General features: G+C 33.7%; 3 protein-coding genes and 1 long non-coding RNA gene across 4 annotated transcripts; 1 reads left to right on the top strand and 3 right to left on the bottom strand.

Moving 5' to 3' along the window:
* Window positions 1-1,922: 1,922 nt before the first annotated feature.
* Window positions 1,923-5,993, top strand: LOC133689783 (probable E3 ubiquitin-protein ligase LOG2). Its single transcript, XM_062109820.1, has 3 exons — window positions 1,923-2,791; window positions 4,592-5,087; window positions 5,642-5,993. The coding sequence occupies exons 1-3, from the start codon at window positions 2,331-2,333 to the stop codon at window positions 5,756-5,758; spliced, it is 1,074 nt and encodes a 357-aa protein (XP_061965804.1). The 5' UTR covers window positions 1,923-2,330; the 3' UTR covers window positions 5,759-5,993.
* Window positions 5,994-9,523: 3,530 nt separating this feature from the next.
* On the bottom strand, window positions 9,524-12,281 carry LOC133689380 (uncharacterized). The gene is made up of 2 exons (XR_009841307.1): window positions 11,857-12,281; window positions 9,524-9,932 (listed from the first exon to the last, which is right to left on the bottom strand). It is a non-coding gene; the product is annotated as an uncharacterized LOC133689380 (long non-coding RNA).
* On the bottom strand, window positions 10,101-11,859 carry LOC133689378 (uncharacterized). The gene has a single exon (XM_062109220.1). It carries the CDS (start codon window positions 11,684-11,686, stop codon window positions 10,307-10,309), a length of 1,380 nt encoding a protein of 459 aa, XP_061965204.1. The 5' UTR covers window positions 11,687-11,859; the 3' UTR covers window positions 10,101-10,306.
* Window positions 12,282-13,158: 877 nt separating the features above from the next.
* LOC133687985 (monolignol oxidoreductase AtBBE-like 13) lies at window positions 13,159-14,804 on the bottom strand. The gene has a single exon (XM_062107348.1). The coding sequence runs from the start codon at window positions 14,802-14,804 to the stop codon at window positions 13,185-13,187; it is 1,620 nt and encodes a 539-aa protein (XP_061963332.1). The 3' UTR covers window positions 13,159-13,184.

Here is a 14,804-nt window from a genome sequence, read left to right as displayed (position 1 = left end):
CTATACATGCATGCAAAAAGCATATTTTAATGAATTTATCTTGAGATTATGCATTCACATTCACTCAAGGATATAATATAGCTTGTCTAAATAAATGGATTTTTATTTTTATTTCATCATAATATCATTACTATAGACCTCTATGTTATGATTAATTATGTTATGAAAAATCAAAATCATAGCTTTTTATAAGTCACACTAATATTATTAAGGATAAATGACATCACTACCTACTCATACATTTTTAATGAGCCAGGACATTTAAAAGTGGTCTTTGAAATATCTTTTCAATGATAAAAATCTTATTATAACCTGAATAGCCATTCATAAAGCTAAGGATGTCATCCTTTGCTATTAAATCGATTGATATATTAGTCATTGACATTGAATATTTATCATTTGATGTTGTAAAATTAAGATTTATGAAATCTAAACAAACTCTTAGTTTTCCATTCTTTTTTAGTATTAACATAATGTAGTAATCTATTCAGCATATCTAGTTGGCTTAATGAATCCATCCTCTAACATTTATTGTATTTTCTCTTTTACATGATCATTCACATATAAAGTCATTCTCAAAAAAGGTTGTTTTATGTCTTAAACCTAAGCTTAATTGATAATGAATTTTTTTTATCAAACTTATATGTAGCCCAAAAATCTCATCATAATCCCAAGCAAAACAATCCTTATAAGTATGGAGTAACGATACCATATTATTATAATAATCTTTGAATAAACTCTCATATATATAGGTTATTTTAGGCTCATCTTTAGTTTATAAGTTAACTTTAATTTAAAAAAAAAACCATGTACTATAACCTTTCCATCATTATATTTGACGGTGTTAGAGTAAGTTTTGTCATTATAAACATGATCAATCAACTATTTTTACTTGATTTTAATTATGTGTGTTTATAGATATAGTAGGTTGCGTTTTGACCTATAATTATATCTAACCCAACTTTTGATATTTTAAAAAAATATATACTTGACCTATTCAATTTTTTTAGATCCGAGCATGTTGGATATAGCAGGCTGGGCTAAGATTTTCATGCATATTACATATTTCTTTCTCCTATACTTTTAACCTATGAAAGTTAAGTTTAGAACTCCACACTTTACTTTGATTTATGAGACTGCTATATATTTTTAATTAAGATTTAGTTTTTAATTGTAATTTGTTTCTTATTGGAAGGATAAAACGAAAGACAAATAGCATATTAATTAAAGAATTAATGATCAATCGATCAACAATACCCTAATATTAATATAACACACACACATACATCTTGTCATTTAATGTATATATTACTTTTTATTTTGTTTGTTTTATTAAATAATAAATAGTATTCTAGTAATGAATACTTGATGAATATCTAATTTTTGTTGTTGTGATATTTAGTTATTGTCTTGAAATAAAATAAAAAACAAAGACGAAAATATATGTAGTTTTTATTATTTTTATCTAGAGAAAATAATCAAATAGTTACTAAGATATGATACAAATATAATAATAACCTCAATACTTTAAATTAATAGTATTGATTGAGTGTTTGATATTGTAGTATAAAGTACTTTTTAAAATTGTTTTTCATTTGAAATTATATCAAAATATATTTTTTAATTTTAATATCAACACATTAAAACTATTAAAAAAACACTAAAAATAATATTAATTTAATATTTTTTCAAATAAAATATTCTTTAAAATACACTTAAAAATATAAACAACCGCACCCAAACTATAATAAATAATAATAGCAACTTGTTTTCCTCTTTAAGATAACAACAAATCGAACTAAAAAAGTTGAAATTTTTTCCCACTAATCAATAAATTAATGAAAAAAATAAAGAAAAGAAAAAAAAAGCAGCCAACTTTGGCATGATCTGATAGTGTGTTATTGGGTGGAGCTTTACGCAATCCCATTACAACCACCCACCCCCAGATTCCTCCTCCTCCTCCCCCCCTCCTCTGTTCATCCCTGGTGTTCTTCTCTTTTCGCAAAATCATTCCTCCTCCTCCTCCCTCTCTTCTCCTTGTTGTTGTTGTATAAACAGCAAACAAAAGCAGAAATAAAAAATCTCCTTGTTGTTTCCCTCCATTTCCTTCCTCACCGAAAACTTTCCCTTCGTTTCCTTCCTTTCTACGATTGCCATTAAAACAAAAATAAAACAAAAAACAGAACCGTTGAAGGTTCCAGATCCGCTTCTGTCAGGTACAGCTAAACAAAGCTACTGGATAATTCTCTCACCTGTTTTTTTAGCAAACTGTGAACCTAAAAAAGACAGAAACAAAACAGAAACAGTCCAACCCAACCCAAAACTTCATAATGGGCAACATCAGCAGCAGAAACAACGTTAACAGCAGGCGGAGCCTCGGCAGCCGGCGGAGCCACCCTCCACCTCCACCGCCAGCACCCCCACAGCCTGAAATCACGGCCAACCGTTACGTTTTCGCCGCTGCAACACCTTACCCTTCGCAATATCCAAACCCTAACCCTCCACGATACTACCAGCACCCTGGCTACTATCCAGCCCAGCCAACAGCGATGTCTGTGCCTTTGCCAGCTCCGTATGATCATCACCACCGGGTGGACCATCCGGCGGCTCATTGGGTGAGTGGGAGGTGCCCAATGATGCCCCAACCGGCGCCTTATGTGGAGCACCAGAAGGCGGTTACTATAAGTAATGATGTTAATTTGAAGAAGGAGAGTTTGAGGATTGAACCGGACGAGGAGAATCCAGGGAGCTATCTTGTTACATTCACGTTTGATGCTACTGTTGCTGGAAGGTAAAGGTTAAAGCTTTGTTTTAAAAATTGTTTTTGTTTTTATTTTGATGCTGTGCTTTTGTTATTGCATGTGTAGAAAGATTTTTTTTTGAAGGTTTTTTCCGTCATTGTTCGATAGCAGTACTGGATTTTGATTGTTGAAGGAGCTTGTTCTTTGTAAAGTAATTTGATTGAAAGTTTTTGACTTGAGAGAATTTTGAATGAGAGTTTTTATAAATTCTTGATTGTTGACTCCTTGGGTTAACTTCTTGCTAGAAGGTCAGTGGATGATTTACAAATAATTTCATTTTACATGGTTTGATCACTACTTGGTGATAATCATCTTGATATGTTGCCAATATTCGAAAATTGTATTTTTTAGCTATCATTGTTGAGGATTGTTCTCGGAGTGAATCCACTTTTATAGATGTTCGAGTGTCAAAGTTACTCCTTGGATAGAAAGGTTGAAAGCAAGAGCTAACTTGACGTTCTTATAAGGGATTACATTACTTGCAAGTGAGAATTTTGTGTTTAGCATACCTGGAGTTTTGTATGGTGATTTGACAACTTGAAGGAAATGGTTTAACTGCCCGAAGTTGAAACCTATCCTTTTGTGTAGTGAAGATTGATTTGGTAGAATATATTTATTTTTGGGCAAGTTATGGATTCATGGGTATTTCAGAGGATTTTCCTAATCAGAGATCCTTAGGCCTGCTTAAGACATCTAATCTTGTCTTAGAAATTGGGATTGTTCACAAAATTGACGAGATGATGAATCTGGGCTTATTTCTGAATGACTCTTCAGTGAAGAGACCATTGGAACAGGTGTTTAGTTAGGTTTCTCAGCTTGTGCTATGTTTTAAAGACTGTATGGCATTCTGGTCTTAATGGGATTTTATCATGACTGATAAATGGAATGGTTTTTTGTTCTTCCAATCCAATTACACAGGGGTCATTCTTGGTGGAATGTTAAAATAGATACGCATCTGTGAAGTTTGGGGTTTGAATCTTGAGAGCACCACTCCTATCTCATGCAATAAGGTTCAAGGGCTGGGAAGCTTGTAAACTCCCTCATTTTGCCCTCTTCAGTGGTATGCTGTAATTGGATAGTGGACCTTTTATCTTTGAGTTGTGTCCTCATAAAAAAATAAAAATAAAAAAGAAATTTGTCGCCCTTTAAGTGCTCATAATCATTATGGAAAATCAAGCTTGGAGCCCAAAAATGCAATTTTTATCAATTGGATGTCATTCATAAGAGTTTCAATAGCTTGAATCAAGTGAAAGACACTATCATTTTCAGTACATGTCACTTTCTTAGCTGGAAACTATGGTGCTCTATAAAAGGAAATGATATAGTAAATGTAGATCATTTGTCCTAATCATGTCAGTTTCTATCACAAAATAATACTCTGTGAAAAAGTCTGGCTAACAATCTCATAATCATTGTTCAGCATCTAGCTTAGTAACTTGTAAACAAAGGGAATGGTAAATGATTGCAGAATGATGAACTGATTTTTTTTTTTACTTCCATGCATTTGACTTTGCTCAGTGGCATTTCCTAATTGCTACTGTTGGTATCATCATTGATCTTTTTGATGTATTGTGGATGCTTTCTTGGTACTTTTCTTTTGCAAGACATGCATAAATTCTGATCCACTCTGAGTTTATTGAATTCATATAAGCTTTGTGTTCAGTCATAGAAATCGGTTTTAATCTCGGTTTATATGCATTTCAGCTGAATGTCTGAATTATTTTTTCCTCTTTTGCATTTCTTGTTATTTTTGCATTTCTTGTTATTGAATTTCTTTGATCTGCAAACAGCATCACTATTATTTTCTTTGCAAAAGAAGGTGAGGATTGTATCCTGACACCAATGAAGGCTGACCTCCTTCCACCAGTAACAGTTAATTTCCAACAAGGTCTGGGCCAGAAGTTCAGACAGCCTTCTGGGACAGGGATTGATTTCACCTTGTTTGAGGAGAAAGAGTTGGTAAAAGAGGGTGAGATGGATGCCTATCCTCTAGCAGTAAAAGCAGAGGCATCCCCTGCTAATCAAAAGGGAACAGAAGGAAACCAAATGTCTGGAGCTACGAACTCTCAGATAACACATGCAGTGTTTGAGAAGGAGAAAGGTGAGTACCAAGTAAGGGTGATGAAGCAGATCATCTGGGTGAATGGGACGAGATATGAGCTTCAGGAGATATACGGGATTGGAAATTCTGTTGATGGTGATGTTGATGCAAATGACCCAGGTAAAGAATGTGTCATTTGCCTGTCAGAACCACGGGACACTACCGTTCTTCCTTGCCGACACATGGTAAGCCTATTTTCTATATTTTTCTTTTGCCTCTCTTTCTCTCTCATTTTTACTTTTTCACTGGGCTGGGGTAGTTTAGATCATGAAGGGGAAGAAACAAGGAAGTGATGCTCTTTACCCACTGTTCATATTTTAGGGAGTTGTTTTTCAACCAAGGACTATTTATCATGGTGAAAAATCATTCTGTTAGGTTGTGAAGGCTACAGAAAACGGTTTCCTTGAACATTATATAGCAACGGGCATGAGCATGACACTTTTCCTGCTGTTTTGTGTCTATATCCAGTGCAATTGCAAAAATGCTGCATTAAAAGAGTTGTGAATTCCATGTGAAGGCTCAAGGCTGAACTGTCTGGAATGTTGTGTGCTACTGCCAGTGCATTAACAATGTAACCATGGTGAATTAATAGACTAAAATGCTTCGACATGAGTTATTTAAGTAATCTGATTTCAGAAATCCAGTCGATATCTTGTTGGTGACACATTAGCCTAGTGTCTTTTTGCTTCTGCTTTCTTTCTTTGTTTTTTTTTCACCCCTCTCTTCTCCCACGTTGCAGTGTATGTGCAGTGGATGTGCAAAGGTTTTGGGGTTCCAAACGAACAGATGCCCCATCTGCAGGCAACCAGTTGACAGGCTTCTATTGATAAAGGTCAACAATGGGCCTGATGAATGACTAAACAGGTGCTGCTGCCACTTGTATGTGGATAGTAGTTTGCTGGTCTTGTTTTCCTTTCAAATCCCCTGCTTCTGTAATAATCAAACGGGAAAATATGCAAGTGGCAAGGGTAAAATACTGGCATTGTGCCAAATATGCAAGCCAACGCCATCAGCCAGCATTTGCAAGTCCTTGGTGGCAATTTCTTTGAACTATGAAGAATTCAAAATATAGAATATGTTTTGTTTCTCAACACTACTGGGTTTGGAATGTCTTCATGATTCTCTACTTTTGAAAGGGGTAAAAAAAAAAAAAGATGATTGTTGATGGAGGACGTGCTTGGTGATTTTCACAGATGGTATCTACCAAGTGGGTTGCTGAGATGAGGTCATTATGGTCATCCGACGATGGAGCATAAAAAAAATTAGAGATGTTAATCACGGCAAGATTTGATTTAAAAAATTATTAAATTAATGTTTTTTTTATAATTTTGATCTGTTATATTAAAAATAAATTTAAAAAATTATTTTGAAAAGTATTTTATATTATAATTCCGAACATCTTTTAAATTAAAACTTATTGGGACTCTAGATGAGAGATAAATTATTATTGATTTCTATAGTAATTTAATTTTTTTTAAAAAAAATTTAATCTTACTTTTCAACATTGTGTTTTTAAAGAACATTGTGTTTTTAAAGAATTAGGTTTTTAATGTGTTTAGTATTGTGGTTTAGGTTATTTTTAAAAAATATTTTGTAATTAAAAATATATTAAATTATTTTTTTTTTATTTTTTATTATTTACGTGGTATATTAAAATCTTAAAAAAATATAAAAAAATATGGATTTAATATTTTTTTTAGTGAAAAATAATTTGAAAAATAAAAATTAATATAATATTAAATTTAATTTAATTTTTATGAGATTATAATAATTTTAAAAAATTAGCAGTCATTTAAAAAAAATATAAAAACTGTGGTGTCAGCGCTTTTTTAAAGAATCTTCCCTTGCTTCCTGCAGTTATGAATTGAGTCTATAATTAAAATATTTCTTGCCACAAACTAAATTGATGATAAAAGGCTGTCCTACCAAGCTCCTTGCTCGATTTTATCTGCGGCCATACTTGTTCTTCCTGTGAGATGAGGGTATATTTATTTTTACTTTCTAAAAGTGTTTTTAATTTTTAAATTAATTTTTTTATTTTTAGATATTTTGAAATGTTGATTTAAAAATTATTTTTTAAAAAAAAATATTATTTTAATATATTTTAAATAAAAAATACTTTAAAAAATTATTATTATTTAAAGAATTTGGGATAGGAAAGTGTAGTTTTGTTAAGAGATGATTACCATAATTCAGGTTGACGTGTTGTTGTTATATTGACTTTAAGGAACCCTTGTTAAGTAAGACATTAAGAAATATATAATTGTAAATTAAGATATATAATCTCATACTACAAAAAACCGTTAATTTTTTCTCATTTAATTATTTTTCAATAACTTCTCTTCAAAACCAATAATTTATATCCTATTGTAACAAAATGATATGCTAGTATAGCCTCTACTTCTCTTGTTAATTTTATTTTCCATGAAAAAATATATTTGTTTTCTATTTACTTTATTTAATAATTAAAAAAAACAATACCCAAAAAATTCTAGATATCCGAAAAAAAAAAAAGTATCTCTTTGATTAAAAGCCCTTCATCTTAAATCTCTAATGTACTTTTCTATTCAACAAAATAATATCTCAAATAGATATTATTTAATCTATTTCAATTAAAATCAAAGACTTGTTGGGTTATGTCCTGGTTTTAAATAAAATAAATTGAATATAATTTTATATGATCTGATTGAATTAACCAACCAAGATGCAACCAAGATGTAACTTGATCAAACATGAAAGAAGAATGAGGCCAAGTGTTGTTGGCCTGGTAAACCAGGTTAAACACCCGTTTAAGAGTGTGTTTGGTATTACGGTAGCTGTTGTGGTTGTGGTTTGAAATTTTTTTTTTATATAAAAAATACTTTTAGTTGAGGTTGGTTTGAAAAAATAGATGTTTGGTTAAAACTGTGGTTAAAATTGAGGTCAAACAAAAAGTAATTTAATGTGTTTGGTTAATAATGTTTTTCAAATTGAGATTATAAAATAATTATATATATATATATATATATATATATATTAATGGTTTTTAATTTAAATATTGTAGATTACTGCTATTATATTATGAAATGAATAATACTTAATATAAAATATTTTTTATTGTTCCATTAAACTATCTACAATTCTATCACGTATGAAATATATCCGACAAGGACTACAGTTGCATTGGTTTCGTAAGTACGCAACAACATCAGGTAAAATATTATCAGAAATAAAATTAGGATTGCGATCAAATTCTACAAATATTACATCATCAAGCGATCTCCTTCTAATTTATACAGTGTTATTGAATAATATGAAACACTAGTTTTTTGAATAAAACACAATTAAAAATATATATTTTTTACTAGATCAGACCTGGTTTAATGTATTTTTATAGCTTTGAACCAGGTCCGGTCTCCACTGTTTACGTGAACAGTGGAGAAACTCTCCATTGTTCACTTAAGTGAGCAGTGGAGAGTGAATTAAATTCATTCTCCACATGAGAAGAACGCAGGCAAGAGCAAGAGAAGAACGCAGGAGAAGCAGATAAAACTTACTTCTCATAAACTGAGTTTCTACCTCAGTTTTTAGGTGGGACCCATGTGAAAAAAAGTGTGGTTGGCAATAACCAAACACTGATTTTCAATGTTTGCTTTCTACCGCTGCCGCATTACCAAACAGGATCTAATCAAGCAACAGCCCATGCGCATACCTTTAATTATTTGAAAATAAAAGGATGACACGCCATCTTGGAATCCTCATGATGGACGGAAAAATATGGTTTCTAATTTTTTTCATCAACAAACTCATTTTCAATCCTTTTTTTTTAATCTAAAACACCCTAAAAACTTTGTTAAACCAATCAATTACCTATAAAAACGCAAAAACAAAACTGTCTCAAAAACCAAAATCAAACTAAAACAAAAAATCTTTCCAAACTCAGATATGTTTTTTAGATATTTTTGAAGTAAAAAAAAAAAACACACACACACATACCTAATTTGAACTCACCTCATTATATGGAACTATTTGACAAAAAAATCGATAGTTTTGACGGTCAGAATCACCGTTAATGACAACTCTCTCTTTACACTGGAATCAGATAAGTCTCTCTCTCCTCTCACCAAAAAATAACTGAAAAATAAAAAAAATAAAGTTTAGTATTAAAATTAAATTTTTAAAAATTAAAAGACCGGTTACCTAATAACTAAAAAAGATAGGGGATAAAAATAAACTTTTCAAACTGATTTAAAATTTACTATCCTAATTTACCCGTATTTTTCATTTCATTCGTTATTTCTTTATGTTTAACCCTCCCTCCAAAAACAAATATGCACTTGAGTGCTATTTCAAGCTTAAAAGAGCTAAATCATGAATATAAAAATTTAAGAATCAAATTAAAAATTATAAAAACAAAAATCACCGCTCCAAGGTGACATGTGAGATAGTATACAATAATTGATCTAAAGTGACAAAAAAAGAAAAAAAAAAAAGAGGAAATAGAACAGCTCTATTAGTATATGTTAATAAATGCATGTGATTTTAGACTGTAAGAATTCAAAATTCATAGGCAGACAAAAAGCATGCTCCCAAATCCCAATTCTCGACTTGAATAACAGATACTAAAAAAGAAAACGACACAGAACATGAATTTGGCTTCATAAATTCTTAGGAAAGGATTGTGTTGGATTGTGGTCATCCCTTCATTCTCCTGCCTAACCACAAGGCATTTCCTTGTGGAAGGATAAAATGACTTGCATCAAACGGTAACAGAGTGATTGGTAAGAGTTTTTTGTTTCGTTCTATAAAAATGGTGAAAAGTTAATTTATGAAGATAGCAAGAACACGGGACTCGTTTCAACCACTGGGCAAATAAAGCGTACCATCCCTCTCTCCTGCACATTCATGGAGAGCAGAGAATGAGCGGCTTTCACTCATCTATCAGTAGCTGAACAGGAATCCCTTGAATAAATAATTCAGTCTTTGATTACTATTAGCAAAGATTACGTCTTTGATGCTGATTACAAGAATCCAAATGCGAGGAAAACGACCTGCAAAGCGATGCCCTAATGTGAGGAAAATGAGCTGTAAAGCAAGGTGGCGAGGCTCACAATCACATGATATAATAATTAATTAATAGCTTCCATGAGTATCATATTCTGGGAAAGCAGCCAAAAGACTTCAAGCATAAAAAAGGAAATATCACCACGGACGGCATCTTAAAAAGCACACAACAATTTATTCAACAACATGAAAGACAATGGTTGATTATTTAGCTAAAGTGCCCAACCATTAAGCAACTTTGAATGCCTCCACTGCATTCTTAAAAGAAACTTGACACAACCACGATAACGTTGGAAAAGCACCACACACGGTTCAAACAAGACTACATCGCACATAGGGTTCAACAAACATCAATTGGTGGTTACTCTCCCCACCACTGATGGACATACACACCAGTGTTTCTAAGGCTCTTGAAGAGATCCATGCAGTCTCCCTTCACCCGGCCTTTTTCACCGTCCTGATCTGAGCAACTGAGAAACAGCTCATCAATAAAGCATATAGCTCCGCTTTTGAACAAACCAGACAGAAATTTCAGTTCGACCTCCCCTGCTTTCATCTTTAAAACCACAAAGTCAGCATACTGCACTGTTTCTCTAAACCAAGCAAGGAAATCAAACCCTTCATCTCCCATGGATGGATCGAACTCTTCCAAATCAGGATCAAGAGTAGCCTCGTCTCCAGCAAGGCCTGGATAATAAATGAAGGTAACACCAGGCTTTTTCACACAAGAAAGCAGGACCGAGGTGTTATGGTCGACAAAAAATACATTGAAGGTGCTGTGATCTGCGGGATAAGATGGCAAGAACCAACTCGAAACACTAGAATTCATATGCTCGCCTCCCCCAATCTCAACATACACTAACTGCTTCCTAGCTGGCAAATCAATGAACTTGGGCAAATAAGCTATGCTTTTCTCATGTTCCCCTTGCTTGATCTCCGTTAGAGGTTCTAAATTCTCCAAATGAGGTCTATTATTCATGATAGATGGGCAATCAGCTGGCAGCTGGTATTGCTGAAAGTAGCCAACACTATAAATTCTTTTCTTGAAAACAACCAGCGTATATTCATTGACATAACCAACATGTACAATGTTGGAATTCTTCAATAATGAAGACACAGGCATGGCAGACCTAATCAGGCTATTGGCGTTCAAACTATTAAGGCCAACAAGAATAGCCCCAATTCCACCAGGCTTCAGAACACGCTCGATCTCGAGCACAACAATGGCTGGGACTGAAACCTTGTCTAGGTCTCCTGAGAACACAAAATCAAAGGAATTTTCTGCATATTCAAGCTCATAAACCATCCTCTTATGTTTAAGAGAGAAAAAGGGGTGTTTGTGAACCCCAAAAGCATTGACAAATCCTAAATCTCGCAATGCATAAACTGCAGGGGCCGATCCTTCACCAACACAGAGAGCTTTCGCACTAGAATCTATCATTTGCATACCCATTAGCTCTCTAGCAACATTAGTTGTCACATTCATATCGTCCTTGCAGTCAATTGTGCCCCAGATTGGCTTCAAAAATCGATTCTTTAACAAATTTGAGCCCATAAACATAAGGGGGAAATCACATTCGTTGTACCCCACAGAATCAAGCAACAACCCAGGATCAGACCCAGACAAGATCTGCAACAAAGGAATGATGGAAATAGCCGTGGCAAGCATAAATGCTCGTAGAAGCACACGCCTGGCTATGGATCCACTAAGGATCTGGCATCTCAAGGCCTTCAAATTCATGTTTCTTTCACTTTCAACCACAAGAGTGGTACCAAAGACAAGTTTTTAATCAAACCAAAGATTTCAGAGACTTGTTTTTTTCAAAAAGATCGAGTCTTTAATAAAAAAATAGCAATCAAAAGAGAGATAAGTCAAGCTGAGAGAAAGCAAGGATTTAGCGAGTGCAAAACCTGGAGGAGGTATGGTTCCCACCCACGAGGATACCCATTGATTTTTGAAACATTAACCAGACCCTTTTATGAACTCTTGGCTTCGCCTCAAATTCCATATTTGCTTGATTGAAAAACACCATTCCTTTTGAGAACTCTACATGGTACAATATTACATTCTTTACATAGCTCTATCACGACTATCTCTATTACAGTGCGCAAAAAATGAAAAACAAGATAGAAAAAAAAAAACGAGAACCGAAAGCTAGGGTTAGGGCTAAGTTTTTGTTTGAGAAAGAAGTGAGGTGAAGAAGACAAGAAGAAAGTGGAGTCTCGAGGGAGTGATATAGAAAGGGAGTTAGATCTAACATTAGTGTGCGAAGTGCAGTGGGAGATGAGCCATGATCAGGTTACATGTGAGGACGAGGAAGCTTCTGATTTAAAGAATATCGTACACGTGTCGAGATGTGATGACACGAGATGCATTATTACTGACAGAAGCGCGTGGGTTTGGGGCCCGGTTCTTTATTGTATCAATCCAGCCTCACAGACCGTTTATTTCCAATCAATCACAAATGCCTTTTACGCCAGCAATTTTCAAAATAGTGTTTTTTTTATATATATTTAAATATAAAATTTTAAACTATATTTTATTTTTATATTAACACATTAAAAGTATAAAAAATATATAAAATAATTTAATATTATTTTAAAATAAAATATTTTTAGAAGACATATAAAAACAAAAGCCTAAACCTTTCCAAAGAGAGTGAACCTTTTGCAAGTGTATTTTTTTTTTTTAATTTTAGACATAACAAAACAAAAGTACTTTATTTTGCAAGTGTTCTTTTAATTTTGCATAAATATAATATAATTTAATAGACATGCAATTTAAAAAAAAAGTGAACATTAGTTAACTTTTTCATGGATAATTATTTCGGTTTTTATAAGTTTTTTTTAGAATTATATTAAAATAATAATTTATTTAATTTATTTTTATATTAGTGCATCAAAATAATATAAAAATTAAAAAATTAAATAAAAAAATCTATTTTTTAAAAGATATTTTTAAAACACATTAAAATAATATAAAAAATAAAAAATAATAATTTATTTAATTTTTTAAATTTATTTTTGATATTAGCATATTAAAATAATTTAAAAAATAATTTAAAAATAAAAATAAATAAAATCTATTTTTTAAAAGATATTTTTAACACACAGAATCAACCTCTGACAACATCACCTGTTTTTATTTAGACATACTAGTTAATACAATACTTGAGGATCCAATCAAGCCACATAAACAAGGCGATCCAACCATTCTTTCGCTGGCCATGAATTCCTCTTCAGTTTCTTCCTCTCATGTGAAGTGGAAGAGGTGGGATGCTTTGTTCATGCCTGAAGAAATTGTCAGGATCAACTTCGGTCTTCACATGAACCAACCTGTAGAAGTTATCCTTGAAGAACTTGGTGCCAAAAGCACTTGCCTCTTCAACGCTTGTGCTCCTGTTCTTGTTCATTCCCAGATCAAGATCCCTGTAATTGACATATGCTTCCCTTGGAGACTTTGAGACATAAGGCGCCAAGAACTTGTAAACCTTCCTCGTCAAATCTATATGGTTTGCAACATTTTCTTCGGCATCTTGCCACCTTGACCAGTACAGAATCTTGAACTTGGTACCTTTCCGGTGAGGGAAAGGAGTCTGAGATTCTGGTATTTTGCTCATCATTCCACCATAAGGTGTCAATATTACTAGAGGACTCTCTACTTCAAACAACTTTTCCCATAACCCTTCAAGTGCAGTTTCGGGTATGACTTCTCTGGCGTAGTCCGACTTGCCTTTGAAGTAGGTCTTGAGCAGGTTCCTTCTTTCAAGAAAAACTTCTGGTAGAGTGTTATTCGGGAAGCCGTCGAGATATACAGTAGAATTGATCCAGTTTGTTTCGATACAATCCTGTCGTGCCAAACCCAATTCAGGGAAGCTGTGTTCCGTTACCTGGAGAAGCCTGTCGGCATCACCAAGAAACAAGGCATTATAAGATGTGGTAATAGTTCTTTTACGTTCATTACTAGTGTTAGCTGTCTGAACGTAGACTCTGATGAAAAGATCCTCGTCTAGTTTATCAGCAATTTGTTGCCACTTATACAGGATCTTATTAGCACCTTGTTCTAAGGTCTTAGCAACTGTAAATACTGTCACGGTGGATGGTACAGGAACCAGTTTTACCTTCCTCCACGCGGTGAGGATTCCAAAGCTGCCCCCTGCACCTCCTCTAATTGCCCAAAAAAGATCTTCCCCCATGGATTTTCGGTCAAGAAGCCTTCCACGAACATCAATTATCCGTGCATCGATGACGTTGTCTGCTGCAAGGCCATATTTTCTCAACATGGCACCATATGCACCTCCTGAAACGTGCCCACCCATGCCTAAACTTGTGCAAGTACCAGCCGGGAAGCCATGAGTTTCGCTTTTCTCCGATATTCTATAGTAAAGCTCACCATTTGTGGCACCAGCCTGAACCCATGCGCTGTTATCCTCGATGTCAATTCTAATTGAACGGAGCTTGGCTAGGTCTACAACACTGAAAGGCCTCTCAATTTCGGAAACATAAGAGAGTCCCTCGTAGTCATGGCCTCCACTACGGATTCTAAGGTGAATCCCAAGCTCTTTAGAGCAAATAACTACAGCCTGGATGTGAGATTCTTTCAGAGGAGTGAAGATAAACTCAGGTTTCGGTGACGAAGGCAACGTGAACCTGAGGTTTTGAGCAGAAGATTGTAAAATAGTAGTGAATGTAGAGTTTTTTGGGGTATACAAGAGTGTTGAAAAAGGAAAGGGTGATTCAGAATTCCTCTCGAGACATTTTAAGAAGCTATCCTGAATTGGGATTGAAACTGAAATTACATATGGAGACAGGAGTAGGACAACAATAATAGAAAGAAGGGAAGAAACTGAATGCACCAT

Source organism: Populus nigra, chromosome 3 (genome assembly GCF_951802175.1).
Source record: "Populus nigra chromosome 3, ddPopNigr1.1, whole genome shotgun sequence".
Taxonomy (NCBI): domain Eukaryota; kingdom Viridiplantae; phylum Streptophyta; class Magnoliopsida; order Malpighiales; family Salicaceae; genus Populus; species Populus nigra.
The sequence above is the reverse complement of the archived record's forward strand: the minus strand, read 5'-3'. Positions and strand labels throughout refer to the sequence as shown.